Source organism: Zosterops lateralis, assembly GCF_965231275.1.
Source record: "Zosterops lateralis genome assembly, chromosome: Z".
NCBI lineage: Eukaryota > Metazoa > Chordata > Aves > Passeriformes > Zosteropidae > Zosterops > Zosterops lateralis.
In genome coordinates, this window is record NC_139800.1 from 56,234,810 (window position 1) to 56,259,331 (window position 24,522).

General features: G+C 37.1%; 1 protein-coding gene across 1 annotated transcript in view; it reads right to left on the reverse strand.

The window, feature by feature from the left end:
• Positions 1–24,522, reverse strand: part of PRDM6 (PR/SET domain 6) — a gene marked incomplete at both ends in the record, with an annotated part of 73,505 nt that overhangs the window by 17,903 nt on the left and 31,080 nt on the right. Inside the window, 3 exons of the mRNA XM_083883820.1 lie at positions 67–409; positions 3,573–3,697; positions 7,307–7,434. Of these exons, the coding sequence (XP_083739946.1) occupies positions 67–409; positions 3,573–3,697; positions 7,307–7,434 (596 nt within the window). The remainder of the gene's footprint in view (positions 1–66; positions 410–3,572; positions 3,698–7,306; positions 7,435–24,522) is intronic.

Below are 24,522 nucleotides of genomic sequence, written 5' to 3' on the forward strand. Positions count from 1 at the left end.
ATAAAAGAAGAAAGCAGTGGATCTGGCTATGAGTAGATACAGAAATAAAGAGAGCCTGGGCTTTACCTGTCAGGGTTCTGTGTACACACATGCATCTGTAAGAGGATCCGCTGGGTGAAAGTCTTAAAGCATTGCCCACATTTCCAAAGATGCCAGTCACTGAACTCAGAATTTAGTTGGCTTGTTGAAGTTGGGCTTGCAAGAACTCGTTGGTTTTTGACACTGATCTGGTTAAATCCTGACTCGATGGACCCAGACTTATCCAGAAGAGAAAAATTTCTGCTACACGGAGTCTGTGGAAATACTACGGATCGCTGTGGAGTGGCAGGGGATAGTTTGCTACTTTTATTAAATGGCTGTAGGGTGTCTTGTCTGGACATGGCCTCCATTACAGTCGAAGGGACATTCACTGGGAGAAAACAAGAAAAGTAAATAAGATCCTTTTTATGCCTTTTAAAAACTAATACAGTTTTGGGAGACACCAAAAAAAAAGAAATCAACATGCATTTTCTTGACACTACAATGAAACAATTTTATTTTAATAATGTACCAAAAAAAAAAAAAAAAAAAAAAAAAGGAAAAAAGAAAAAAAAAAAAAAAGAAAAAAGGGAAAAAAAAAAAAAAAAAAAAAGAAGGGCTTGAATGAGACATTGATTTGAATGGATGGTGCTGATTCTGTGACACTGAAATGAAAATTCATGTGAGAGTGAATGAGAATGAAAGGACCACGAGAAGCCTGACTGTGATATACATTTATTACACTATGGGATTGTCATCTGAAAGAAAAAGCTGCACTGCTTGTGATATCTGACTCTGCATGTTGCAGTCAGCATGTCTGACTGCTGTATCACAGATAAGCATGAATTTTGAGAGCAAGGAGAAAAAAAATCTCTGCTAGAACACTCCTTGAGGTACAACAGGGCTTAAATATCTACTGCAGCAATAGTTATCCTACAAAGGATAACTACAGGCCTCTAAGGATATCATACTCTTGTATCTTAAAAATAGTCACACTGCCAATACAGTAAGAAGCCAGGGACTTCATCAGGTATCTTATGCCTGAGGTTAACAGCAGGTAGGTCACCACGAAACACTGCCAAGTGCAGGCAGAGAGATCTTTGTGCATCAGTTTCCCACCTGCAAAACAGGCATACAAATGTTTTAAAGTCCCATGAAAATTGTTTCTAGTCACATGATCAATAAACTATGGCTTATGAGGCACTCAGATATTTCAGCAACGAATGTAATATGCTTTTCACAAAGAAGTGATTTAGGGCTCAGTTTGTGACACGAAAGGCTGGTGGTCAAGCTGCCTCACACCTTCAGAACCATGTAGATCACACAGTGAATGAGGCAAAGGTCCTGTGGAAAAATAAAGTCAGCTGACAAAAGCTTGCATCACAATACGAAAATTAACATAATTTAGGCCATTTGGACCAAGTAATTTCTAATGCTTTCTAATTTTGGCACTCAGACTCACAAGCTAATATTGTAATGGAAATTTTTTAATTAAGTAAATTATATACACATATAACTCTATGTACACAAATTTAGTTACTGTCACAAACTGTCTATATCTACAAGTAGGTACATAGCATGTATTAAACTGATTATTAGAAACCACAACTCCGTTTTGGCAAGCCATGATGATAGATTTCTAAGAGCAAACATGAAAACTAAATGTTAGTTGTAAGCTGGGATCAGCCAACATTATCTAATATACAAAAAACTCCGCCCAACAAATTAATATTTGGTAATATTTTAAATCATGTCAATTGCTCTACAGTTATATTTTAATATGTATGATCAATCATAACAATTCCAATATTATATTATTACAAGATATTTATATCAGTTGAGGTCCTTCCTAATCTATTCTATTCTGTAGTATCTGAGAACCTAATTTCTAGATAGAGTTACATTCATGGAGCTATCACAAGTTTCTAGACACAGATTACATCTTCTATGTCTCTTCAGTACCAGAAGCCATTTATATACTATCATTTTGCCTCAATATACTCAGAAGGCGATCACCTTTTTTTCTTTAAATTGTACTCATAAAAGCCCACAGAAGCCCACAGGCTACTAAAGACTTAAGGAATACAGGAAGAACTTGTGCTGCTGACAATAACCCTGTGCAGAAAATAAGCAGAAGGTACACTCTGGGAGTTTAAATGGGACTTGAGTCCTATACCAGTCTGCAGCTAACTCCATGATCAGAGATTAATTGAATCTACTCATGTCAGTGTTTCTGTGGATGAAACTCTAGTTTGTCTCACAGAAAAATAGCAAGAGACAATATATACAGATTTTAGCTATAATGCTTCTTTTCAAATAAAATTTTTGTACCCTTTGGTCCCTGAAAGAAAAAATATTTCCATATTGTACACTGCAGAGCAGTGTACAATGACTTTCAAAGATGACTTTCATCAGCAAATATTTCTGCCCAAAAACTAAATCTCTTTTAAACTTTTCTCAACCCAACAGACTTGAAAACTCAAGATAGGAAAGGATGTTTACTTTTGACAACTTAATCCCTGCTATTTTGCTGTTTAATTGCTGCATGATTCCATATTTAAGTTGCTGTAAGGCACTAGATCCTCCTAGCAGTTCCTCCTGTTCAAGTATCCAAGTACAGGACCAAATGCGTACATCTTATATATCATTTTTTAAGTGTGGGCAGTCACAGAGTTACTTTAGACCAAAGTCAATGGGTCCATTATTGCTTTCTTTACTACATAGGTACATATAGTTGCCAAAATGGATGCAAGCTCTAAACAAGACTCACACACAAGCAGTAAAACTGAAGGACGTGCCTGGATCACCCATTTCCATTACAGACAAAGGTATCCAGCACTAGATTGTATCTATGTTATAAGTAACTATGTGTGCTTAGTTTTGTGAGGATCCCTAGCAAACTGGAAATAAAATGTTGAGAGCAAGTAAAAGAATGGATGACAGTGCAGATGGTCAGGATGGGATAGAGATTTATTGTCATTTCAGGGTACTTACACTCAGTTGGTATTTTTAAAAGTAGGTTTTAATGTTTAATCACAAGGATCTAACCTCTTAAATCAGTCAGCCAAAACTTTTCTCGACATGCTCAGAGGTAATGGAAAAAAGAATCACCAAGAGAGGCCCTGTGGGCTTGCAATGCATTTCTGTCTTGGCAAGAGAGTGTTTTGTGATAGGTCTGGTAAGACTGGGGAGAACCAAACTTGTTTACAATAAATTAATTAATCACTTATACAGAACAATGATCCTAATCATAGAACCATAGTTTCACACAGTTTAAGTGTATCGCCTTACCTTAAATATACTATCGCTTCCATTAAATGACATAGAATCAGAGAATCATAGAATGTTTTAGTTGGAAGGGGCCTTAAAGGTCATCTAGTTCCAACACCCCTGCCATGGGCAGGGACACCAGGAACAGGTTGCTCAAAGCTTTATCCAGACTGGTGTTGATGTTCCAGGGATAGAGCTCCCTCTGAAATACTCTGATATATATCTGATTAGACATGAAAGAAGAATTATGGCTTACACAGGTAGAAATGCAAGGAAGAACTTACAATTTTCATCTTGTGCAATGCACTGGAGAGGGATTCCAAAGAAAGATGTGTAGCTGTCATTGTACCATACTAACAGCTCAGTGCCCCTGGGGATATCTATACAAGCCCGGTAGAATATATTTGACCTAATCAAGAAAAAAGAAAACATTGCATAATTTAGAGACAGAGAATTCTCATCTTATAGTACATGGTATAACAGTAGAAATTAACTGTTTTGGAAACATTTATGCAGACAATTAAATTAATAACCTACTAATTGTTTTAAAACCAAATCTGTCATGAAAGAAGGACTTTGTTCCTGTAGCACAGGCTAACAACATTACAGACCAGTTTATCTAGACTATATTAAACACTATGGTTTTAGAAGGACCAAGATACTATAAAAATACAGGTATTTTCTTGCAATATCTGTTTCAGGGGGATTTTATAATGGCATATTTTGCTTACATAGTATAACCATGTGAGTGGTGGCAACAGATCAGCAAGTACATCCATTTAAACAGCTTTGTATTTGCCATCTAAGCTAAAGTTAAAATATTTAAGGGGTAAATAGACAATATCTTTTTTATGTGAGTAAGTTCATTTAGCAAGAGCTTTTAAGTAGAGTGAAGTGACCTTTCATGGCAGTAATATACCATCAAAAGAGAGATCTTGGGTTGTTGAGAAAAACAGACTTAGGGGAAATGAAAAAATTTGGGTTAATTGGATCATGCAGTGCTAAAATCTGCCCCAATATGGAACATGAGGGCAGTGCCAATGATTTAGAATGTATAAATTAGTGTTACCATAAGTGTGATATCTCATTCCTCTGAGAGAAGACTGGGGGTCTATTTCTAGACAACTGAAGTGGGAATTAAGGGCGGGGGGAAGCGAAAAATCCTAATGTCTTTAGTATTAAAACAAGAGCCTTATCCTGATCTTGCACTGATGTAAATAGCTTCAGAGTGAGACTTCTGCAGTTAAGACACTTACATGGCAGGAAAAACTGTGTAAGATCAGAATCAGGCACAAGATAAAAGACAAATGTTATCAGTTTGCAGTAGCTTTTCCCTTATGCTTCACATGGAACAGTAAAACACACTACTGTGAAATGGATAGAAATTCAATATATACAAGAAGAACAGTCCACTCTTGCTGAAGGATTACACACCAAAGTGATACAGTCAAAGTACCAAGAAATGATCATTTTTTAACAGCTTATGTAAGGCAGAAAAATGTCTATAGACACAAAAAAAAAAAAAAAAAAAAAAAGAAAAAAAAAAAAGAAAAAAAAAAGTTAGACCTCAACCAGAGTGAAGAATTGCTACAAACATTATTCTGAAGTTCAAGATAAAAGTGTTTAGGGTTGGTAGGCCTTAAATTTAGACTTTCTATAAAGAATTGGCTGTAGGAATGCAATTTGTTCCTTGTATAACACTGCAGACATAAGGAGAATCTTCTACCACATTTTTCATGGCAGTGAGATATGCACTTGTCAACATATTTTGTCACCGCAAAGTGGCTCTTGGCAACAGGATCATAAAGATCAATAAAAAAGTGCAGATTCTCAATATTTTACTAGCAGCTGCAAAAATTTCATTTATCTTGTTATTTTCCTCGCTTACTGCCACCCTGTCTCAGGAGGGCACTGCTAGCTAAGCAGAACGGTTTTCTTAGCCTTCTATGAATATCTGACAAAAACTCTCCCCTTTGTGTCTCCCCTTCATCTTCCCTCCTCCTCCTTCTCCTCCTCTTCTCTCTCTTTCTTCCCAGAGCTTTGCATTTAGTTAATTCTTTCCACTGTTACATAAAAATGAAAATTGGAGCCAGCTATAAATTACCAGCATCTCTTAACTTGAGAAAAATTGAGTCTACTTTGTACTTCACCCTTGTAACATTTCATCTCTCAGTTTGGCTTCCCTTAACATAAACACAGCAGCCCAGCAAATGAATGTGCTAAAACCAAATGACACTCTTTGCCGCTGAAAGAGCAGAACTGTTTTTGAGCAATGGGTGGTCTGTGGGGCTTGGAGTAGGCAGGGAAAAAAAAGTGTAAGTGTACACCGTCCCTTACAAGTGTGCAGAGCTTCCAAAACTTGCAGAAATCTCTGCATGCTGAAGTACATCAAAGGGATTTTTCCCTTTTCGGATAATATTTCCTTTGCTGACATGTATTTAGTATTGTGGTTGGATGACTCATAAAGATAGCTTCATGGCGTCCCAACGCAGTTGAAGCAGAACACATGCCAACAAACATTATTGTCAGCCTCAAAATAAAAACAAAACGTTCAGCTAAGGGTCAATCAATCAAGAGCACTTTGAAGAAAATTCCATTTAGATATTACAAATCATAACAGAATGAATTTAAACCAGCTGACTTTCTGTGAGGAGGACGTCCATGTACAATAAAAATTAGGCTGGTTTTTCAGTGTCCAACTTTTCTATTTTCTTACACTTGGATGCAGTCACTGGTGATGGATGCCAGTTTTTTAAATTGTGTTTTTGTAGTTCATTTTATAAAGATCTGAAGTAATCAAAAACAGATCAACAGAGGGAACTCTAAGTAAAAACTCCATCATGAAAGGAGAGTTGTAAAATCCACTTAATATTGACAGATGTGTAATGACTTTCTCATGTTCACTTTTCATTTAGTTTTGTCATATATATATATATGCATATTTTTTTCTTATTTTTATATATATATGTGCACGCACACATCACCATATAGACCAATAGTCCACAAGATACCTACAAAAATATTCTTTCATCACAACAATCTTTATTCATTATCCAGTGTGTTTATTTAAAATCCTATGATATTTTAGCTATAGATAGCAGATATTTAAGTATATCATAAAAGATTTGTAAGGTCTAAATGGGATTGTTATTTTTTTAACTGCAGCTTTGTTTAGTCAACTGGGCAGAGAATAAAAAAAGTTGAAAATGCAATTGAGCAATTTTATCATTGTTAAATTGGATCCCTATGGGATAATCAAACTTCATATATTTCATTTTAGCTTGCTTTTGTATGTTTTATTTTTAATTTTAAAGGTACCTTAAATAAGTTTAAGAATTTTCCTAAATAAAAGAAACTCTGCTCTCTAAAGCAACCAGCAAAAATGATTGCTCACTGCAACTGGCAAGCCAGGGGCATTCTTTGATGTACTTCCTACCACATTCAATAAGGCCAAGCAGTCACTTCTGATTCTAAGGCAAAAGGTTTGTTTATAGCTGAGATCATGTATTTATGTAATGTGTTGTCTGGGTTTTCTGGATCTATTTGCATGTACAAAGTAAAATACACCATAATTCTTTACATTTTTCTTCACATTTTGACTTTCTCTAGCCAGCAACATAAGAGGTACAAGCTCTAGCAATCTTGGCTAGCAGGTGCACTCAACAAAAAAGCTCAAGATGTAAACACACCCCATGACTGACCCTCAGGATGCCTCTGGGTGCCACTTTTCCCCCTCCCCTATCACACACATCTCTGTTAAGGGTGGAGAACTGCTTGTGTTGGCCTGCCTCTGATGAGGTTGTTTGAAAAAGTGCAGCGAGCTCTCTGTGGTGTGGTGGTCACGGAAGATACACAGGGCTGCCCTCACTCCCTGGAGCTTCACCCCGTGTTGGCCCAAGTGAGCACATCCTCCAAAGCTCTGATACTATCTTTGCAATCAAAGGCAGCAATACTGATGGTCACAGTCTGATAAAACATTCTCATTTTGTGTCATTGGATGAGCCAAAAATCACTTTACCTGTACTGAACCACTGTTAAGTTCTGCTCCCCACAGTGCCTGGCACATCGGATGTACCTCATCCAGCTTGACTTACTGGGTTCTCCACCATCGATAAAGTGCTGCAGTGTCCCATCTTGGTCATATATCTGGGGGAGATGTCACAAGGTCAGGTAGTTAGAACAAATCATCAGCAATCATTTTCACTGCTTTGCTGGTGTCTCTCTGTGGCTTTTCCAGGGCTGTATTGCCATGAAGTTTGTCATCTGTGTACTGATATTCTTAGAAATATACATGAAAAAGCAGAGAAGTATTTTAGGGGAGGCAAGTTTATCATGTTTCTCTTATCAAGCCAATCTTTTCATATTAATAGTATTTGTGGTGTCTCAAAGACGCGACCATGTTTCCCAAAGAATATTTAACCTATTTTGACAAGCTGGCCTTAAATAATGAACTGCCAGATAAACAAGAAAATCTGGATGTAAAGTGTGCAATAGAATGGCTGGGACATTGGAGCAAGGGGCAGTAGTAACCCCTAAATAAGGATCCCTTCTTTCACATCACATCTTGCTGTTCAGTTGCAGCAAGAGCATATACTTCAGCAATCTCACATGATATGTTAGGGAGTTGTAGGATTCATAATATCAAAACAAATGATACTAGAAGGAAAAACAGTGTTGATGATGCTTTTAGGAGCTCCCTTGAGACATACAGTTTTTTTGAAGTATTAAATGAGAAACTGGTCCTGAGGGAATAATTGTTTTCCTAAACATGACATCCCTGTAAGGACATGAGAGCCAGTTAAGGCAATTTAAAAAAAGACAGTATTATGTTTCTATTCAGAAGTGGATGCTCTCTCTGAAGTTAAGAATAGTTCTTCTGAAGGCTCTGAAATGAAAAGATAAATGTATCAGGCATACCTGCCCTCCTGACTGCTTAAAAAATGTTATCTAGGTAGGTCTAATACTAGTAAAAGCATATGATCCCACAAGATTTTTACTTGTTACACAATTAATTAACTTCACAAATGGATCTAACAATTAGGTGCCTATCTGAAGTAAATCTCTTTTTCATGCCTTCTGCTCCTCTATGAACACTACTTGCTTTAAGATCCATACTCCAAAAATGTTATCCCTTCTGAAACTGTATGAACCTAAATTGATGTCTTCTTGAAAGCATTAATTCTGTTACCTAAAGAGGAAGCACATTTTTTACACTGAATTGAACATTTCTAGTATAATACAGATATATTTCTAGTATATTACAGTATATACAGATAAACAGTCTTGAATCTATGAAGAGAATAGTCTCAGAAATTATGTGACTATATTCAATACTTATGATTTTTTAAAAGAGGGTTTCCTACAGTTCACACAAATACATACACAGGATTCCAAATCTATTTTTTTCCTCCACCAAAGGAGAGTCTGAAATTCAGGAACAAGCCTTGCTTTTGCTTTTGGCCAAGAGGGACAAGAGTGAGTTATCAGGAGGAATACATACATTGCAAGAGTATGAGAGACACAGAAATTGTGTCTGAGGTGGTCACATTCTTTGTTCTTGAGTGTCTGTGACAAAAACCAGGTGGAACCTGGCCAAATACTCCTGTGTTGTATAAACAAGATGTTAGTCCAACATGCACTGAGTGGAATAAAGTCAAAGAAATCAAGAGTCTTCAGAAGTAATCAAACACTCCAATCCCAGGGATTATGTTTATTTTTTATATATGGTAACATGCTGATTATGAGCAAGAACCTATTCCTATGCAACTATCTTAATAGTATGTTGAATATGTGAGCAAAATATACTAAACTATAAAAATCTGTGAAGAAATCAGAAAAGTTCTACAGGACATCAGCCTATAAAAAGGAAGAGAAGGAAAAATTAATGACTAATAGTATTTAGATGAAACCATCTTGGCTTCTCAGCAGTGTTTATTAAAACATTCTCAGCAGTGTTTATTATCTATCCATTTACATGCTGCTTATTCACATAACAATATATGACTTAACATGAGGCAAAAACAATTTCCATAAATAAAGAGCTGATAACTTTCTAGTCATCAGATGATATGAAACAGGAAAGACAAAGACATCTGCCATTATCAGTAGTGACACTCATATATTGGCACACAGGGTCCTACCCAGAACTTTGTGTAAATAGACAATCATTAACTGATATGAAAAATTCAAATCTGTCATGAAAACATAGGACTGGATCTTTCCTGGGCCTTGGTCTGGAATTGGAGGGTCTGTGCTGTAAGACTAAGAATTTTCAAATACTTTATTCTCACAAGTACTGATGCAACCAACAATGATAAGAGCAATCTTTTGTTATTGTTATAATATCTTATAAAATTTTCTAATATTTTATAAAATATTGTTATAATATTGGTAATCTGTGCAGTTGTTACTGCACAATTGCAGTAATAACATAACTTCTAAAGCATATTTCATCTAATATAAGTGATGCTCTAAAAGCTCTGAACAGCCACAACTAACATAAATAACAGAATTAACATAAACATGGACCATCTAAGATTTAAGCAGTATTAAAAGACAAGGCAGAGTGCTAAAGAGACTTCTGAGAACCTTAAATTACTTCAGTACTAATATAGTCAGTTGGTACTGATATGGCTCACTTGGATCAATGGGGCAAATCTAATTCCAATGCTAAAAACTGTTGCTCCATTTTCTGGTATAGATGCCACAAAATTTTAGATTAAAGAAGTTCAAATGAAACAGCACAGCTGCAGAGAAAGCCAAGTTGTGAAGCAACTAAAAATGATTTCGCAGAAGTGGCAGGAAGAGCAAAAATAATTTGCTGAAGTTCTGTCTTCCCTATTTGTTGCCTTCCCTTGTTCTCTTTCCATGGTCTGCTGAAGAATTATGCCTTTAGAAATTCTTCCCACATTTTATTTTTCCATTTAGTCAGATAAGAAAGGTATTAACAGATAATTATTTGGCTGCTTGGTTTCGTTTCAAGCAATCAGGGAATAGAGTTATCCTGAAAATAGAATTTTTCTTTGCACATATATTTGTATTATACAAGGAGCTATTAGAATATTTGTTTTATGTTGCAAGGCATCAAAAGACATATGAAGAAAATCACAAAATATGCAAGATTAATTCTTACCATCATAGAGGCTCTTGCATTTTGCTGTTCACTGCTATTCTCATTGATACCACACGTATAAAATCATAGAATTTTCAAATCACTTTATATGAGTCTTATCCTCTCTAAAGTTTTACTCTTGACTTCAATGGGAAGAGTCAAGACAGCAAAGATGTACCCAAAACTACTGGTGTTATGGTAAAAAACATTGTAACCAGACATGTTAGATGTGATAGCATCCATACAAGTTATATTCTTCCTGTAACAGTGTATGAACCTACAAGCACCAGTAACACTGAAAGTTTCTTCTTTACAAACTTGGACATCAGAACTCAATAAGCTCTATATTAGGCAAATCTCACTACTGTGAGACTCTGCATCTTCTAAAGGTGTCTATCCTAAGCAAAATTTGAAAACATTGCCAAAAAGGGTAATGGTTATAAGCCTGGCTATTAATCTGACTGTCTATAAAAGGTGTGCAGGTACAAAATCATAGAATTGTTTAGGTTGCAAAAGACTTAAAATCATTGAATGTGACCCTTAACCTAGGACTGCCAAGCCAGGCACTAAATGAAGTAATGCCACAGCTATACTTCTTTTAAAATATCTCCAGGAATGGTCACTCTATCACCTCCCTGAACAACCTGTTCCAGTACTTGACAACCCTCTTGGTGAAGAGCTTTTCTCTAATATCCAGGCTAAACCTCCCCTGGCATAGTTTGGGGCTGTTTACTTTTTTCCTGTTGCTTGTTACTTAGGAGAAGGCACCAAGTCGCACACTCCTAGAACCTCCTTTCAGGCAGAGCAACAAAGTCCCCCCAATCCTCTTTTTCTCCAGACTAAACACCCCCACCTCCCTCACCTGTTCCTCACAGGACTTGTGTTCCAGAGCCTTTTCCTGCTCCATTGCCCTTCTCTGGACGTGCTACAGTGCCCCAATATCCTTTTTGTAGTGAGGAGCTCTGAACTGGATAGGACTTGTGTGGGCTCACCAGTGCTGAGTAAAAGGGGATGGTCACTGCCCTGGTCCTGCTGGCCCCACTGTTGCAGACATAAGCCAGGATGACACTGGCCTTCTTGGCCACCTGGGGACAGCTCACTGGTGTTCAGCTGCTGTTGACAAGTACCCCTAGTTCTTTTTCCACCAAGGTATCTTTCCAGCCTCTCTGCCCCAGCCTGTACCATCATGTAGAGTTGTTGTGACCAAAGTGCTGGATCTAGTCTGACGTCATAGACATGGCTTCAGCCTTTCAATCCAGCCTGTCTAGATCCCTCTCCACTCTCCAGCAGGTCAATGTTCCTGTGTAAATTAGTGTTGTCCACACACTGACAAAGGATGCACTTGAGCCCCACATCCATATCACAGAAAAAGATTGAACTGTTCCCCACCACTGAGCCCTGGGGAACAGCACTTCTGACCAGCCACCAGCTGGATTTAACACCACTCACCTCTATTCTCCGGACAAGGCCAGGGTCAGTTTTTTATTTGAAGAGTACAAGCCATCAGCATCTAGTTTTTCCAGCAGAATTCTGTGGGAAATGGTGTCCAAGGCTTCACTGAACACCAGGTAGATGATATCCACCGGCTTTCCCTCATCAATTAGGTATGTCACACTTTAACAGAAGAAGAGTAGGTTGGTCAAGCAGGACCTGCCTTTGGTAAACCTGTGCTGGTTGTGCCCAGTCCTGGCTGTCTGCATGACAGCACTTAAGATGATTTGCTCCATGACCTCTCCTGGCACCAAGACCACACTTACAGGCCTGCTGTTCCCTGCATCCTCCTTCCTGCCCCTCTTGTAGCTGGGCTTTATGTCTGCAGACTTCTGGTCTACTGGGACCTCTCTGATGACCTATGGCCACTTACAAATGATTGAAGAAAACTTAGTGAGCTCTTCCCCCAGCTCCTCAAGACTTATATCAATCCCACCTGACCCCATAGACTTCTGTATCAGAGTAGCAGGTTTCTTACCATTTTTCTCTTGATTATAGGAGGGAAGAAGCAGATTACATTCTGCTTCCCTCAGCTTGTCTTTCAGCTCAGAGGACTGGCTATTCAAAGAAGAATAGCCTTACTGTTAAAGACAGAGGCAAAGAAGTCATTAAGTTCCTTAACCTTTTCCTCATCTTTTGTCACTCTTTCCTTATGTATCCACCAAAGGGATCCTACTTGCCTCTCCTTAAGTTGCTACAGAATTTATAGAAATCTTTTTTGTTTTCTTTTATTGCAGGTAAGGTCTACTTGGGCTTTGGCCTTTCTAATTTTCTCCCTGTATAACCTCATGATATCATTGTAGTCCTCTGGTGTTGCCTGTCTCTTTCTTCTCTTTTCACCCCTAACTTCCAGCCAAAGTTCTGTTTCATCGGGCTAATCTTCCTCACCAATTCATATTTTGGCATATGTGGACAGTCTGCTCCTGTTCCTTTAAGATTTCCGTCTTAAGGCACATGCACCCTTCCTGGACTTTTTGCCATTCAAGACTGTCTCCCTTGGGAGGGACTCTGTCAGCCACTCCCCTAAACAGGCCAAAGTCTGCCCTCTGGAAGTCCAAGATGGCAGTGCTGTGGATCTTCCTCCTTACATCTCTGAGATTTGAAAACTCGATCATTTTGTGAACATGGTGCTCACGACAGCCTCTGATGACCATATAACCCACAAGTCCTCCTCTACTCACAAAAAACAGGTCCAGCATGGTATATTTCATAGAGGGCTCCCTTACCACCTATTGCAGGAAGTTATCTTCCACATACTCCACAATGATCCTGGATTTTTAGTCTTCTGCAGCATTCCATTTACAGCAAACATTGGCCAAATTGAAGTTTCCCATGAGAATAAGGGGTGAAAATCATGAGACTTCTCCCAGCTGCTTATAGAATATATCTCCTGCCTCCTCGTCTCGGCTGGATGGTCTAAAATAGAATTCCACCAGAATATCTGCTATATTGGCCTTTCTCTTTGTTCAATCTTGTCATCAACATCATCTTCTTTTGAAGGAAACTGAAGTATCTTCATTTAATATTTTTTTAAATTCACTTTGCAGCACTTTATTCATTGTCTGCAATAAACTATTACTGTGAGTAAAGTTGAATACATGTATGCTTTCATAGATGGGGGAAGAGTGTTAAGTGGCATTACTGGTAGAGGACAGCTCTATAGCCAACAGAACAAATTATAAGGATGGTTACCTCTCCCATAAAGCTGAAGAAATAGCTGTCTCTTTCCTGAAATAGCTGTTTCTTAGTCCTGAGACTAAGATAACTGAACAGTAAAATTCAATGATTTGATTTGCCTAAAGCAGTGATTGTTAAGCAAAATGCCGATGAACTCTAGAGATTATTATGACACATATATATTATTTGTTTGTTAGAGCTTCTACTCATGTCAAACTGAAAGCAAACTGGATTGTACGCATGACTTGGTAACTTACTTATTTAGGTTGGATTTTGTGTAGTGTACTGGTGCCTAGCTGGCTTTGAAACCAGCACACTGCCAAAGGACCTCATTATCAAGACAGTTGGAAACATTCAGAAGATGCTGCATGAACCGAAGAAGAGAAGACTACTAACAGAATTTGTTGAAAACATTACATTTAAGAAGCATAGTTTAGGCTGAAAATCAAAATACAGCTGGGTTCATATTGATAGCAACAAGTGTTCAAAGAATGAATGTTTTTAGACTGTAAATGCCTTATATTAGGAGCTAGGCATCTACTTTAGGACAAGAGAGCCTTTCTAAATATGTGTCTTCTCCTTGTTACACACTGAATGAGAAGGGTGAGTAGAATAAATCATGCATGTACCAATCTCTTTTTTCTCATTTCTTTCACTAACCCGATGACCAAATAAGGGTATTCAGCAAACTTTCTAAGAACTCTTTGCTCTAACTTTATAAAAGAGAAATGAAAGATATTGGAACTCTGAGACAAACTAAAATGCATGGAAAACTCTCCAAATACAGTTTAACTAAAAAGAAAAACTGATGTTGATTTATGGCAATAGTAATATTATATAATCACATCTTTTGCCAAGACCACATCTCAAACATTGAAATATTTGTAAATTATATGCTTTTAGATTACCTATACAGCAAACAGGCTGAACAGCCAGAATAAAGAAAAGACTATTCATCATGTTCTGATAAATCCGATTTCAATGCCTAATAAGTATTATTTGATCTGTAATAATCAACTATAAATATAAAACTGGTATGGAACAATAGTAGTATACGTGTCATTAACCTCATTCTGCTATAAGCGGAAATGTTTGGACATGTTCCCTGTTCAATTGCATGGTCATTATTTCAGAAAGATATTAGCTATAAATACTTCTCATACGTTCCACTGTTTCTTGATAAGACTAATTGATTCGTTTTACCAGTTAAAGTATGCCTTCAGATTATTTATGGACAGATAGTGGAATCAAAAATATAAATATGTTTCAGATAACATTCAAGCTTGTTGTTTTAGGAGGAGATAAGAATGCTTTGGTTTATTATTACCTAGAAAATGAAAGTCAATTACTGTAGTCTTTATATCTATATGAAATAAATCCATGTCAATAAATAGTTACTTGCTTTGAAGTGCTTCTACTTTTATAATAATAATCGATGGTATCTTCTTGCCATGTAGAAAATGCAACAGTCCATTCAAAGAATGTTTTTTCTTTCTTGCAACATTTGCATTACATGCAATTTTTTTATACTTAGAACTATCATCAAGTTTTTCAAAGCAATTAGCAGAATAGAAATCTGAAATAAATAAGCAAGGGAGAAGTATCAGGAGGTCTCACTGGTTAAAGTCAAAGCAAAATTTTTGTCCAACTGGATTCAACCCCTCTGAAAATGTGCAGAAATATATCCTGACAGCCAATGGTCCTCTTCGACTGTTCACACAATTCAAAGCAATTTTCTAAACTTAACTATATCTGATACGGAGTGTACATCTTGTAATATCTACTTAATGCTTTTCTCTTTAATCTAGCAGGCATCATCTAGCAAATTTTATAAAAGAGGATACTTGCCAAATAATATTAAAAGCTATTTAGTTTTAATGTTTCTCAAAGGATTATGGCATATGAAACTATAAACATTGGTTTGAACTGTCTGTGCTAGGTGAAAGGCTTTATTTCTCACTTAGACCTCATTCCAGCAAACACTTCTGCACATGTTGTAGTCCCATTGATCTCAATGGGACTACTCGTGTGTGAAATCAAGCATCTGTGTAAGCAGTTGGAGGACTGGGGCCTTATTCCAGAAAGTGTCATGAAAGCAATGCCCTGCTGATTATGTGGACTTCATAAAATGACTTTTTTTTAAGTCAAGTCTCAGTGGTTTGTTTTGACATTAGCCCATGGAGGTCCTGGAAGAGGAAAGAATTTCATGTAACACAACAGCGTTACTCAACACCAGGGCAATGAGAGGAAGACACAGAGCAGAAAAAAACCCCATGCATGAAGCTGGAAACTTACACACATGTAAACAGATATGTAAAGGACGAGTGCTCTTGCAGCATCCACTGACATCATAGGGCCTTCCCTGTGAGGTTTTACATTCTCCTGACAGGTCCACTGATATTACAAATAGAGCTATGGTGCTCCAAGCCATGAGTCATTCTGCAATGGAGACATTTTTGTTTAACATTGTTGTTTCTATCCTGCTCACGACACTGTGTTTCTGTGCAGCCCTGGGAGCAGAAGATTGTGTAGAGGCAACAGACTAAAGTGGTTGTCTCCATTCTTTTCTATGTGAGACATGGAGTATGAAGAGAAAAAGTGTTACCAATCTAGGCTCACCATTCAGAGACAATGAAAGAAACCAGGCTAAAAATAAAAAGAAACAGAGAGATAAATTATCAAAGCTGAAATAACCCAAAAAGAAGACTCTCACACTTGTTGACTGGTAGATGTATATCCTAGTAAATGTAACAGGGAAGGGGTTACAAGCAAAGGCCCAATAATTAAAACCCTTATTCAACCGGAAATAATCAATGAACTTACTCAGTAACAAAGCTCCTAAAATTATATTCATAGCCAGAGAATCAAGATTCTTTCTTGCTCTCTTGCCTCTGAAGAGAGAGCACTTTTTTCTTTTGCAAGGCAATGATGGAGCTTTGGCCATTTTCTTGGAGGTTCTTACAACACTTAGACACTGAAAATGAAATTAAAAAGTGTTTGTTTCATTTTTGTTTTCATTCCTTTCACCACCAAATATTCCAGAAGGATTTTGGTAGATTGAATCCAACTGGACAACTCAGCTGAAACAAGTGAGCAGGTACACACTCCTGAGGTGACTTACTGATGACTCTATGACCCCAGAGAAATCACTCAAACAAACTCATAAATGGAAATCATTCTAATTGTCTCTGATTCTTGAACATATGAAAGAACAAAAGTATGGAGAGTCTGTTCTTTAAACTCAAGGTTTACCTTGCTTGTAAGAGGAAGATGGTGGCCTAAGAACAGCACAGGTTTTCATCCCTCACTCCTGTAATTTCTGTTCAGCACTTTTCCAAAACACTGTTCCAGACTGTGTTTTCATAGTTTTATGCATGAACCAGTACTTCTAGAGAGGTAGCAGATCTCAGACATACAAATGCCAGACTCAGTCCTTAGGGATATTTTCAGACATACTGAAATATGGTGCATTTATCATTCTGTAATTGACTTTAGTTTGGTTTCAGTTTGCAGAACTTGGGGATTCTCATTGTTTTATTTACATTTAGAATTATTAAAAGCTCTAATGCCATGTTCTTTTAAACATTTTAAGAACTAGATTGTAAAGGTACTTCTCAAGCACAAAGCTGCTAGAGATTCTAAGCATTCTCCAGAGAAAAGGTCAAGAGGATGGAGTCACTCTTCTTGGTGGTGCCAAGCAAAAAGACAAGAGGCAATGGTCAGAAACTGATGTACAGGAAGTTCTGCATGAATATGAAGAAAAACTTCACTGTGAGGGTGACTGACCATTAGACCAGGCTGCCCCAAGAGGTTGCAATCTCCTTGTAAGGAGATATTCCAAAGCTGTCTGTACACAATCCTGAGTAGCATGCTCTAGGAAACCTTCCTTGAACAGGGAGGTTGGACTATGTGACTCAAATGGTCCCATCCTTCCCTATATAAAAAATCCCATCCTTAATGGGATTGCATCCTTAAATTGCAGAAATGCAAGACATGTGAAAATAGTCTCTGAAAAGAAAGTCTGTCCACAAGTAGTCTCCCCCTCAAGAAATGTTGAGAGCATTACCTTGTTCTAAAAACAGTATTGCTGCCTAATGTAATGGCTGTGATCCATTGATAAGGGCTTGTTCCTGGACTAGGCCAATAATAGTTATATTCAGGTGTGTAAATTTAAGTTCCCACTGGTGTTTCTTGTATTCAAGTATTCCACTAAATTTCCACTAAGTCATTCCAGTGACTGCTCCAGAAGACAAGCAGTTATCCTAAAGTTCTGAGCATTACTTGTCAGACCTGTCTGTATGTCTTAGATACTTTCCAGGATTTAAAATTCCACTAAACACCTCCATTCAGACACTTGAATTGCTCTGCAGATGCCTGGGCTTAGCTCCTGCCCTGAAAATGGTTTGTCACATGGCTTACAGCAAGTACTTAAAGTCTTGATCCTGCGGCTGTAGAAAACAGGGATTTTGATAACCTTTTTTGTGCACCATTTGCTTATCTTCACTCTGAGTTTGTAAGTAAATTTGGAGAGGGACTGTGTTTACAGTGCATGTGTAGAACATCTATGACAGCAGAGCACCTCTTTACTACTACTCCACAGATAATTCTTTCAATCCTCCTTTAAACTTCTCATTCAGGTTTACCATAAATGAGGAATTTCAGTAAGAATTACATACCTTAGAAAATATACTTAATTCCTTTGTGAGTTTTAAATAATGAGGCACTGTGATATTTTTAGTTTGGAATATTTTGGAATGTCTGGAATGTCAAGTTCCCCAGATGATGATTAAAAGGTCAAGTTATAAAGTATATGATAAACTGTGCCTGAGATTCCTCATAAAACAAATGAGTAATGGCTGTACAAACTATGTTGCCATGTTTTCATATCAAACAATTCCTAGAGTCTATTATTCCTTCAAATTTGTTAAATTATAGAATTGTCAGAAAAACAGCACAGGAATGGCTAGTGTGCAGCTTCTTTGGGGCTGAAGTCAGAGTCAAGAATGAGAAGAGAGCAGTAAGGAGTAGTGCTGGACGTCATAGCAGAGAATGAGAAAAGGGTTTTATTTTTTTCCTGAGTGCAGGTCTGGTGTTGGTAAGTATCACACTAAGTTTCTTTAAAAGTGTGTTTGTTTCTGTGAGGATTATAGCATTAGATTAGAACATTGCTTGAAACACAATCACAGGAGCCTTCCAGAGCTGTCAAGCATTTGGCATATCTCAGTTATCTCTAAGGGTGGCAGGGGCCATCAATACAAAGTGGACCATCAATCAATATGGGGTCTTCTTCAGACATTGTCTGTCAGCTGATCAGAGGAAGGCTTTAGGGAATCAGCTTTCCATTATCAGGATTTGGTCTGTGATCAGAACAAGCCACTAAACCTTTTACTTTTCACTTGGCAGAAACATACACACTGGAAAAAAGTCCTGACAGTTCATTCATTTTGCTCCATCACTGGAGCCAGATGATGTTTGACTGGGGAGACCCACCCTCTTTGATGTTGTACTCTTTTGAGAGTGCCCTGCTGTGAAGAAAATTTTCTCCTTCCAAATTAAAGAGAAATATTTCTGTGTCCAGCTGTTAAATGTGACGTTTGCCATTTTTCAGTGCACTGGCTTTGTGCCATCTCGCAGGCTGTGTTTCAAGCCTATCTTTTTCCTTTCCCCTTCTCAGCAGCAATATCCACAATGTGTTAGTGTCTCCAACTTCTACATACATCAATACCAAAAGGGAAAATACAAGTAATACTGCATTTCTCTGAACTACAGCAGCAATATTTACATGTCTCTTCAGATTTTTTTAATTAAAGCCAGTGATCTTTCATGCAATGAAGGATAAAGCCTTTAAATATGATCTATAAAAGCTGAGTTCAGTTTCGTTTTCATTGCAGTAGGCAAGCCATGCAGAAGTAAAGCCTCAGTAGAAAACATTTACTGGTTAAATGAGTGCAGATATTACTAAAACTTGTTTTGTGTCCACATCAAAAAAATGGCACCCATTCAGCAGCCCTAGCTCTGTTTAAATTAAGACAAACTTCTCATGAAGTCTTGAATAAATATTTAGGTTTATGTAATCAAGAAAATCTGTATCTTCTCATATTTATTAAGTGTAATTTTTAGAGTTATAAAAACCACTGTCACAAACTGTGTACACAGTAAATAAAGGGTGAACTCATCATTACAATATTTTGCCTATCCATTGAGGTGGATGAAATGCAACAGGTTCCAAGTATTCTTCAGTTCAAGCTCTCCATAATCCTTTTCATTTCCATATTTGCTGATGCAGAAAAGGATCAATGTTTGATGGATTTTGGCAAAGTCATTATTACAAACCTGTGTTCTGTAATTAATCTCAGACTGTGACCAGCAAATCTGAATAACTGCTCATGTACTCATCACATTTTCATGCTGTGAAAATTAAAACCTGACTGAGAGCCTCAAAGGATGAGAATGGAAACACTTAATTTGGAAAATTACACGGATTGTAACAAAAACAAAGCACTTCCCCTTTAGGTATTCACTTTGTAGATCCATGCCAAGAAAGAGTATATTCAGATAGATTTGATCTAGAAATAAGCAGTAAAGATGCTCTTAATCTGGACTACAAGTAACTCATGGACACAGTTTTTTTAAGTTTTAGAATGAGACAGGTTTACGAATAAATACAAATTAGCCTCTCTCCAAAAGGCTAGCAGAGAGCCAAGCCACATTCTGCGGGGCTTAAGGCAGTTCTCAAAAGCTATCTGGTATCTAACAAAGGCAGAACTGGAGCTGGAGATGTCCAAGCAACACAGAGATGCTGGCTGTAACGGTGTTGGCAATCCAAGAGCAGGCATGCTTACTTGTTCCTGGAATAAATCAATCACTGCCACTCCCAACATTGCCAGGAGCACATATATACTCTACGAATGGTATATTTGGATCTCTACACTATGCTGGTTCCATGGCTCTGGTTCCAAAGAGGTGACCTCGTTAGATGAATATCATTTATGCTGCTATGGTCTTTCTCTGTCCTTATTTTTAAATTGATTACGAAATAATTTTCTTACTAATAATTCTTTCTCTTATTTAGCAAACCAATGTTATCCAAAATGTTCTTTACATGCCTCTAGTCTTCCTTCAGTCACTGTTTCTTCATGTTCCTTCTTTTTGTCCCTCAGTCTACCAGGTGACAGAAAAACACCCAAGAATACCTCATTAGAGTGAAAGGACTGATTCTGAAGATTTGTGTTGGTCTCTTTCACTATTATTTTTGCATTATTCTCTTTCACCTTTAAAAGTATATACCTTGCTTTTATCCTTCCAGATTTTCTCAACTCTCCTCTATGCCAAATTTTCTGTAAAAGAGAATTTTTTCTCCTAAATAGGTCTAAGTAAAAATGTATAGGTGGCTTATATAGACCAACACAGATGAAGCAGGACTATTTCAAAACTAGTCAAGTAGCTTGAGTAGCAAATCTGCTGGCCTTAAAGGACAACATTTTTACAAAGAAATTCAAGGGAGATAAAATAATTTGAAACCACTAGAACCAGTGATTATAATCCATCTTGAATATATTACCAGTAAAATGATTTATGCAAAGCAAGTTTTTTTTTTTTTTTTCTCAAGGCTAAATAAAAAAAAAATAAAAGAACTTAATTATTTTTATGGTTTTTTTGACATCCTCAAAATTTAATACCAAGAGGAAATGAATAATTTTCTAGAAAGGCTGCCTGTAAAATTATTTTGCTGGATCTGTTCAAAATCTCACAATGGCTGTAAATCAATAACAATAACAAAATATTTTGAACAAGGGTTTTTGGTTTTATTTTCTTAATTTGGATTATTTCAAGATTTTATAAACCAAAATATAAAGTTTCGTTTAAGCTTACTGTGCCTTAAAAATTAAAAGAATTTTGAACTGAGAAATAGATTTCCTGTTTAGAAAATGTAAGAACTCAAATTTAGATAATTTTGAACTATTTTTCCCCCGGTTTTATTCAGGAGAAATTTGCATGAAACTGACTTTTTTTGAAAAAGTTTTATTTTCTGAGCATTCACTTGAAAACAAAAAATTGTTTTCTCAGGAAACTCCAACAATTTGTAACTAGTTATCTATTGTACTCCAGTTAAAGACATTCATAAAACCAGTCATGGCACCTAAGAGCTTGCAATCTAAAAGACACAGATAAGGCTAAATGAATTGAGAGACCCAGAAAATGTGATGAAAATGTAACCTTTCTCCACTCCTTTCCTGTATCTTTCTCCTTCATGCTCAATCACAAAAATTGTCAGGCTAAATACAAAAAGAATAGTAGGGAGTACAACTTCACAGTTCTCCTGCCTAAAGCAGGAATTGCCATGCTTCCCCTCTGCCCCCTTTGGATGTATCTGCAGGCAGGTTAAAATCTGAGCCCTTTTTTGATCAGCTGGTATCCCCTGACTGCTGGTACATGGGAAGGCAGGCAGGGTAAGTCAGATGTGTCAGATGTGTATTACTCCAGGCATTTGAGGGCAAAGGGAAGACATACTAAAGAAAGGGCAGAGAAATTAAACAATGTAGAAATTAGATATTTTTGCAAGGGGTTCTTCAAGAACCCCTTGCTGATAGTAAGCAAATGAGTCCTTGTTCAACTTCTTTTTAATGCTTCACAGAGTGCATGTGATTGACTTTTCTAACTGGTTTGACCATTATATTTGTAAGATGAGAGAATATTAAATATAACCGTGAGCCAATTCTTAGCAATATCCTCAGACTGTTTTCAAAGCATTTGATGATGCTGTAATAAAAAACAATTTATCCACAGAAAGAAGCACTTCTTGTTCTCAAATGACAGATTTATGATTTCACACAAGCATGAATATCCTAGAGCTCACCCTTTTTAATAAGGAGTCTTTTGAAAGACATAAAATATTTGTCCTAATGAAGTAATGGTTTCCTAAGGTTTTGCTTCTTTTCTGTACTGCCTACAGTTTTATTTCTTTGTTGAAATGTGTCACTTCTTAAATTATGATGTTTTCCTAAGTCTACTATATTCTTTTTCTAACCCACGCTAAGAAAGCACAATTGTCAGACATTATGTTTTGAGGGCGAACTGACCTCCAACATATTGTGGATAACGTAAATTTAATATTTTATAGTTATTCTGAAAACATTCCTAAACTCAAAATCCTTGGTTGCTTAGTATGTTTAACTCACTCCACCTAACAACGGTAAACTAAAGAGGCCAATGTTTTCTGCAGAAAATCAAAGTAAAAGGTGAGAGGCAAAGATGAAAAACTACTTTAACTTTTAGGGAGTCACTGCTAATACACTATTACAGAGTCACTGCCAGCTCTAGATAAGACACTGTTCTGAGACAGCCCAAAGAGCTGCTGCAATCCCAGGACTGTCATCTTAGCCTATTCAAATTTGTCTAAAAATTCTCCAAGAAACTGGGAGTATAGAATGCGTGAGACAGGAGAGGTTAATGCACTGTGATTCTAGCCTCTGCTGACTCATTCTGTCAAGAAATAGCGAGATTCCTCCTGCAGAATATGATAATATGTCAGTGTGGTAGATTTCGCTTCTTTTTCTCAAACGCTTTTCGTTCTCCAGTAGAGAGCAGAGAAGGATCTGAGTTACTCCAGGCTTCAAAGAGAAGACATTTATTTTGTCCAGATAAGTAAATTGTCTAGTAATCCCATGTGGCATCTGGATAGGAAATATATTATACTTACTAGAAAATTGAGCAAATCCTTGGAATCAAGGGTGAATAAACAAACTGACTGAGAGGAAAAGACACTTACCAGAGTCTTAATAATGAGGTACATTCAGGAGCATTCCATCCTTTAAAGGGTAGTTTTGCAGCAAGTGTGACTAATGAAGCCTGGTTTTTAGTATGGATGTGTATCTTTTGTCCCCAAAACATTCGCTGCTGTAATAATCTCCACTTTGACACTTATACCAGTGTATGACACTGATATGCAAATACTTTTCAGTAATGATGCACTTAATGCTGCTGCTATGACTGGAAGTTCAGCACACAGAAGATCAAAATGAGAAGTGCAGTCTGTGACTGTGAGTGCAGGAGGAATGGGGTCCTGGGGCACTGTGCCTTGTAATGTGTAAGCAGAGAAAGCTATAGTGCTGACTACAATTGCTCCCAAAAATACCCAGTAGCTTTTGCTCAACAGTGCAATATAGATTGGGTCACTGAGCTTTGCTGAGCCCCAAAGGATTTTTTTCTTGAAAGTATCCCAAAAGCATGTAACTTCTTCTAGATGTCACTTTGTGAAATGTGAATTAACAAGAAGGTGAAAACTGGAACCATGCAGGACAGAAAAGTTTTGATGCACAGTTTGCACATGGTAAACAAACCTCATGTGTTTTACCAATTGTGCAGGAAATAGTTCCAGATTGCAGCTATTGTTTTCCCAAATCTCTGGAAATTTAAGATGCTGCATATTTGGAAAAGTACAGTTGCCATGACAATATCAAAAAGAGTGTGCCCTGTGTGCCTTTCATATTTGACTTCATTATATATACAGGATATCCTGTATTATACACACTGTCTAGTGGTTCTAAAAGACGAAAACTACATTTCCTGTTTTCTTCTCTCTTTTCCCCCTATTTTTTCCACATTTCAGGAGATTTATCTTCTTACCTATGACATCAAAATCAGTGAAAATGCAGGAGGAATTACTGTATTCCTACCAATACAGTTCTGACTGTTAATGAAATCCATTTTAATCTCTACAGATAAATCATTAGCAATAACACAGTTCAATTGTAGGTACTGTGCATTCAATTGTAGATACTTTCCATAATCATTAAATTTAAATGTCATGTTTTTTAACATTTTCTCAATCTAAAATGTGTTTTATCTAAAAATGTTCAAAACCAACAGTGACCAAAACAAACCTTCAGATTCTAACAGTTTTTAACACTACACGTAAGATCTGAATAAGACCCAAAGTTGTACTACTATGAGCA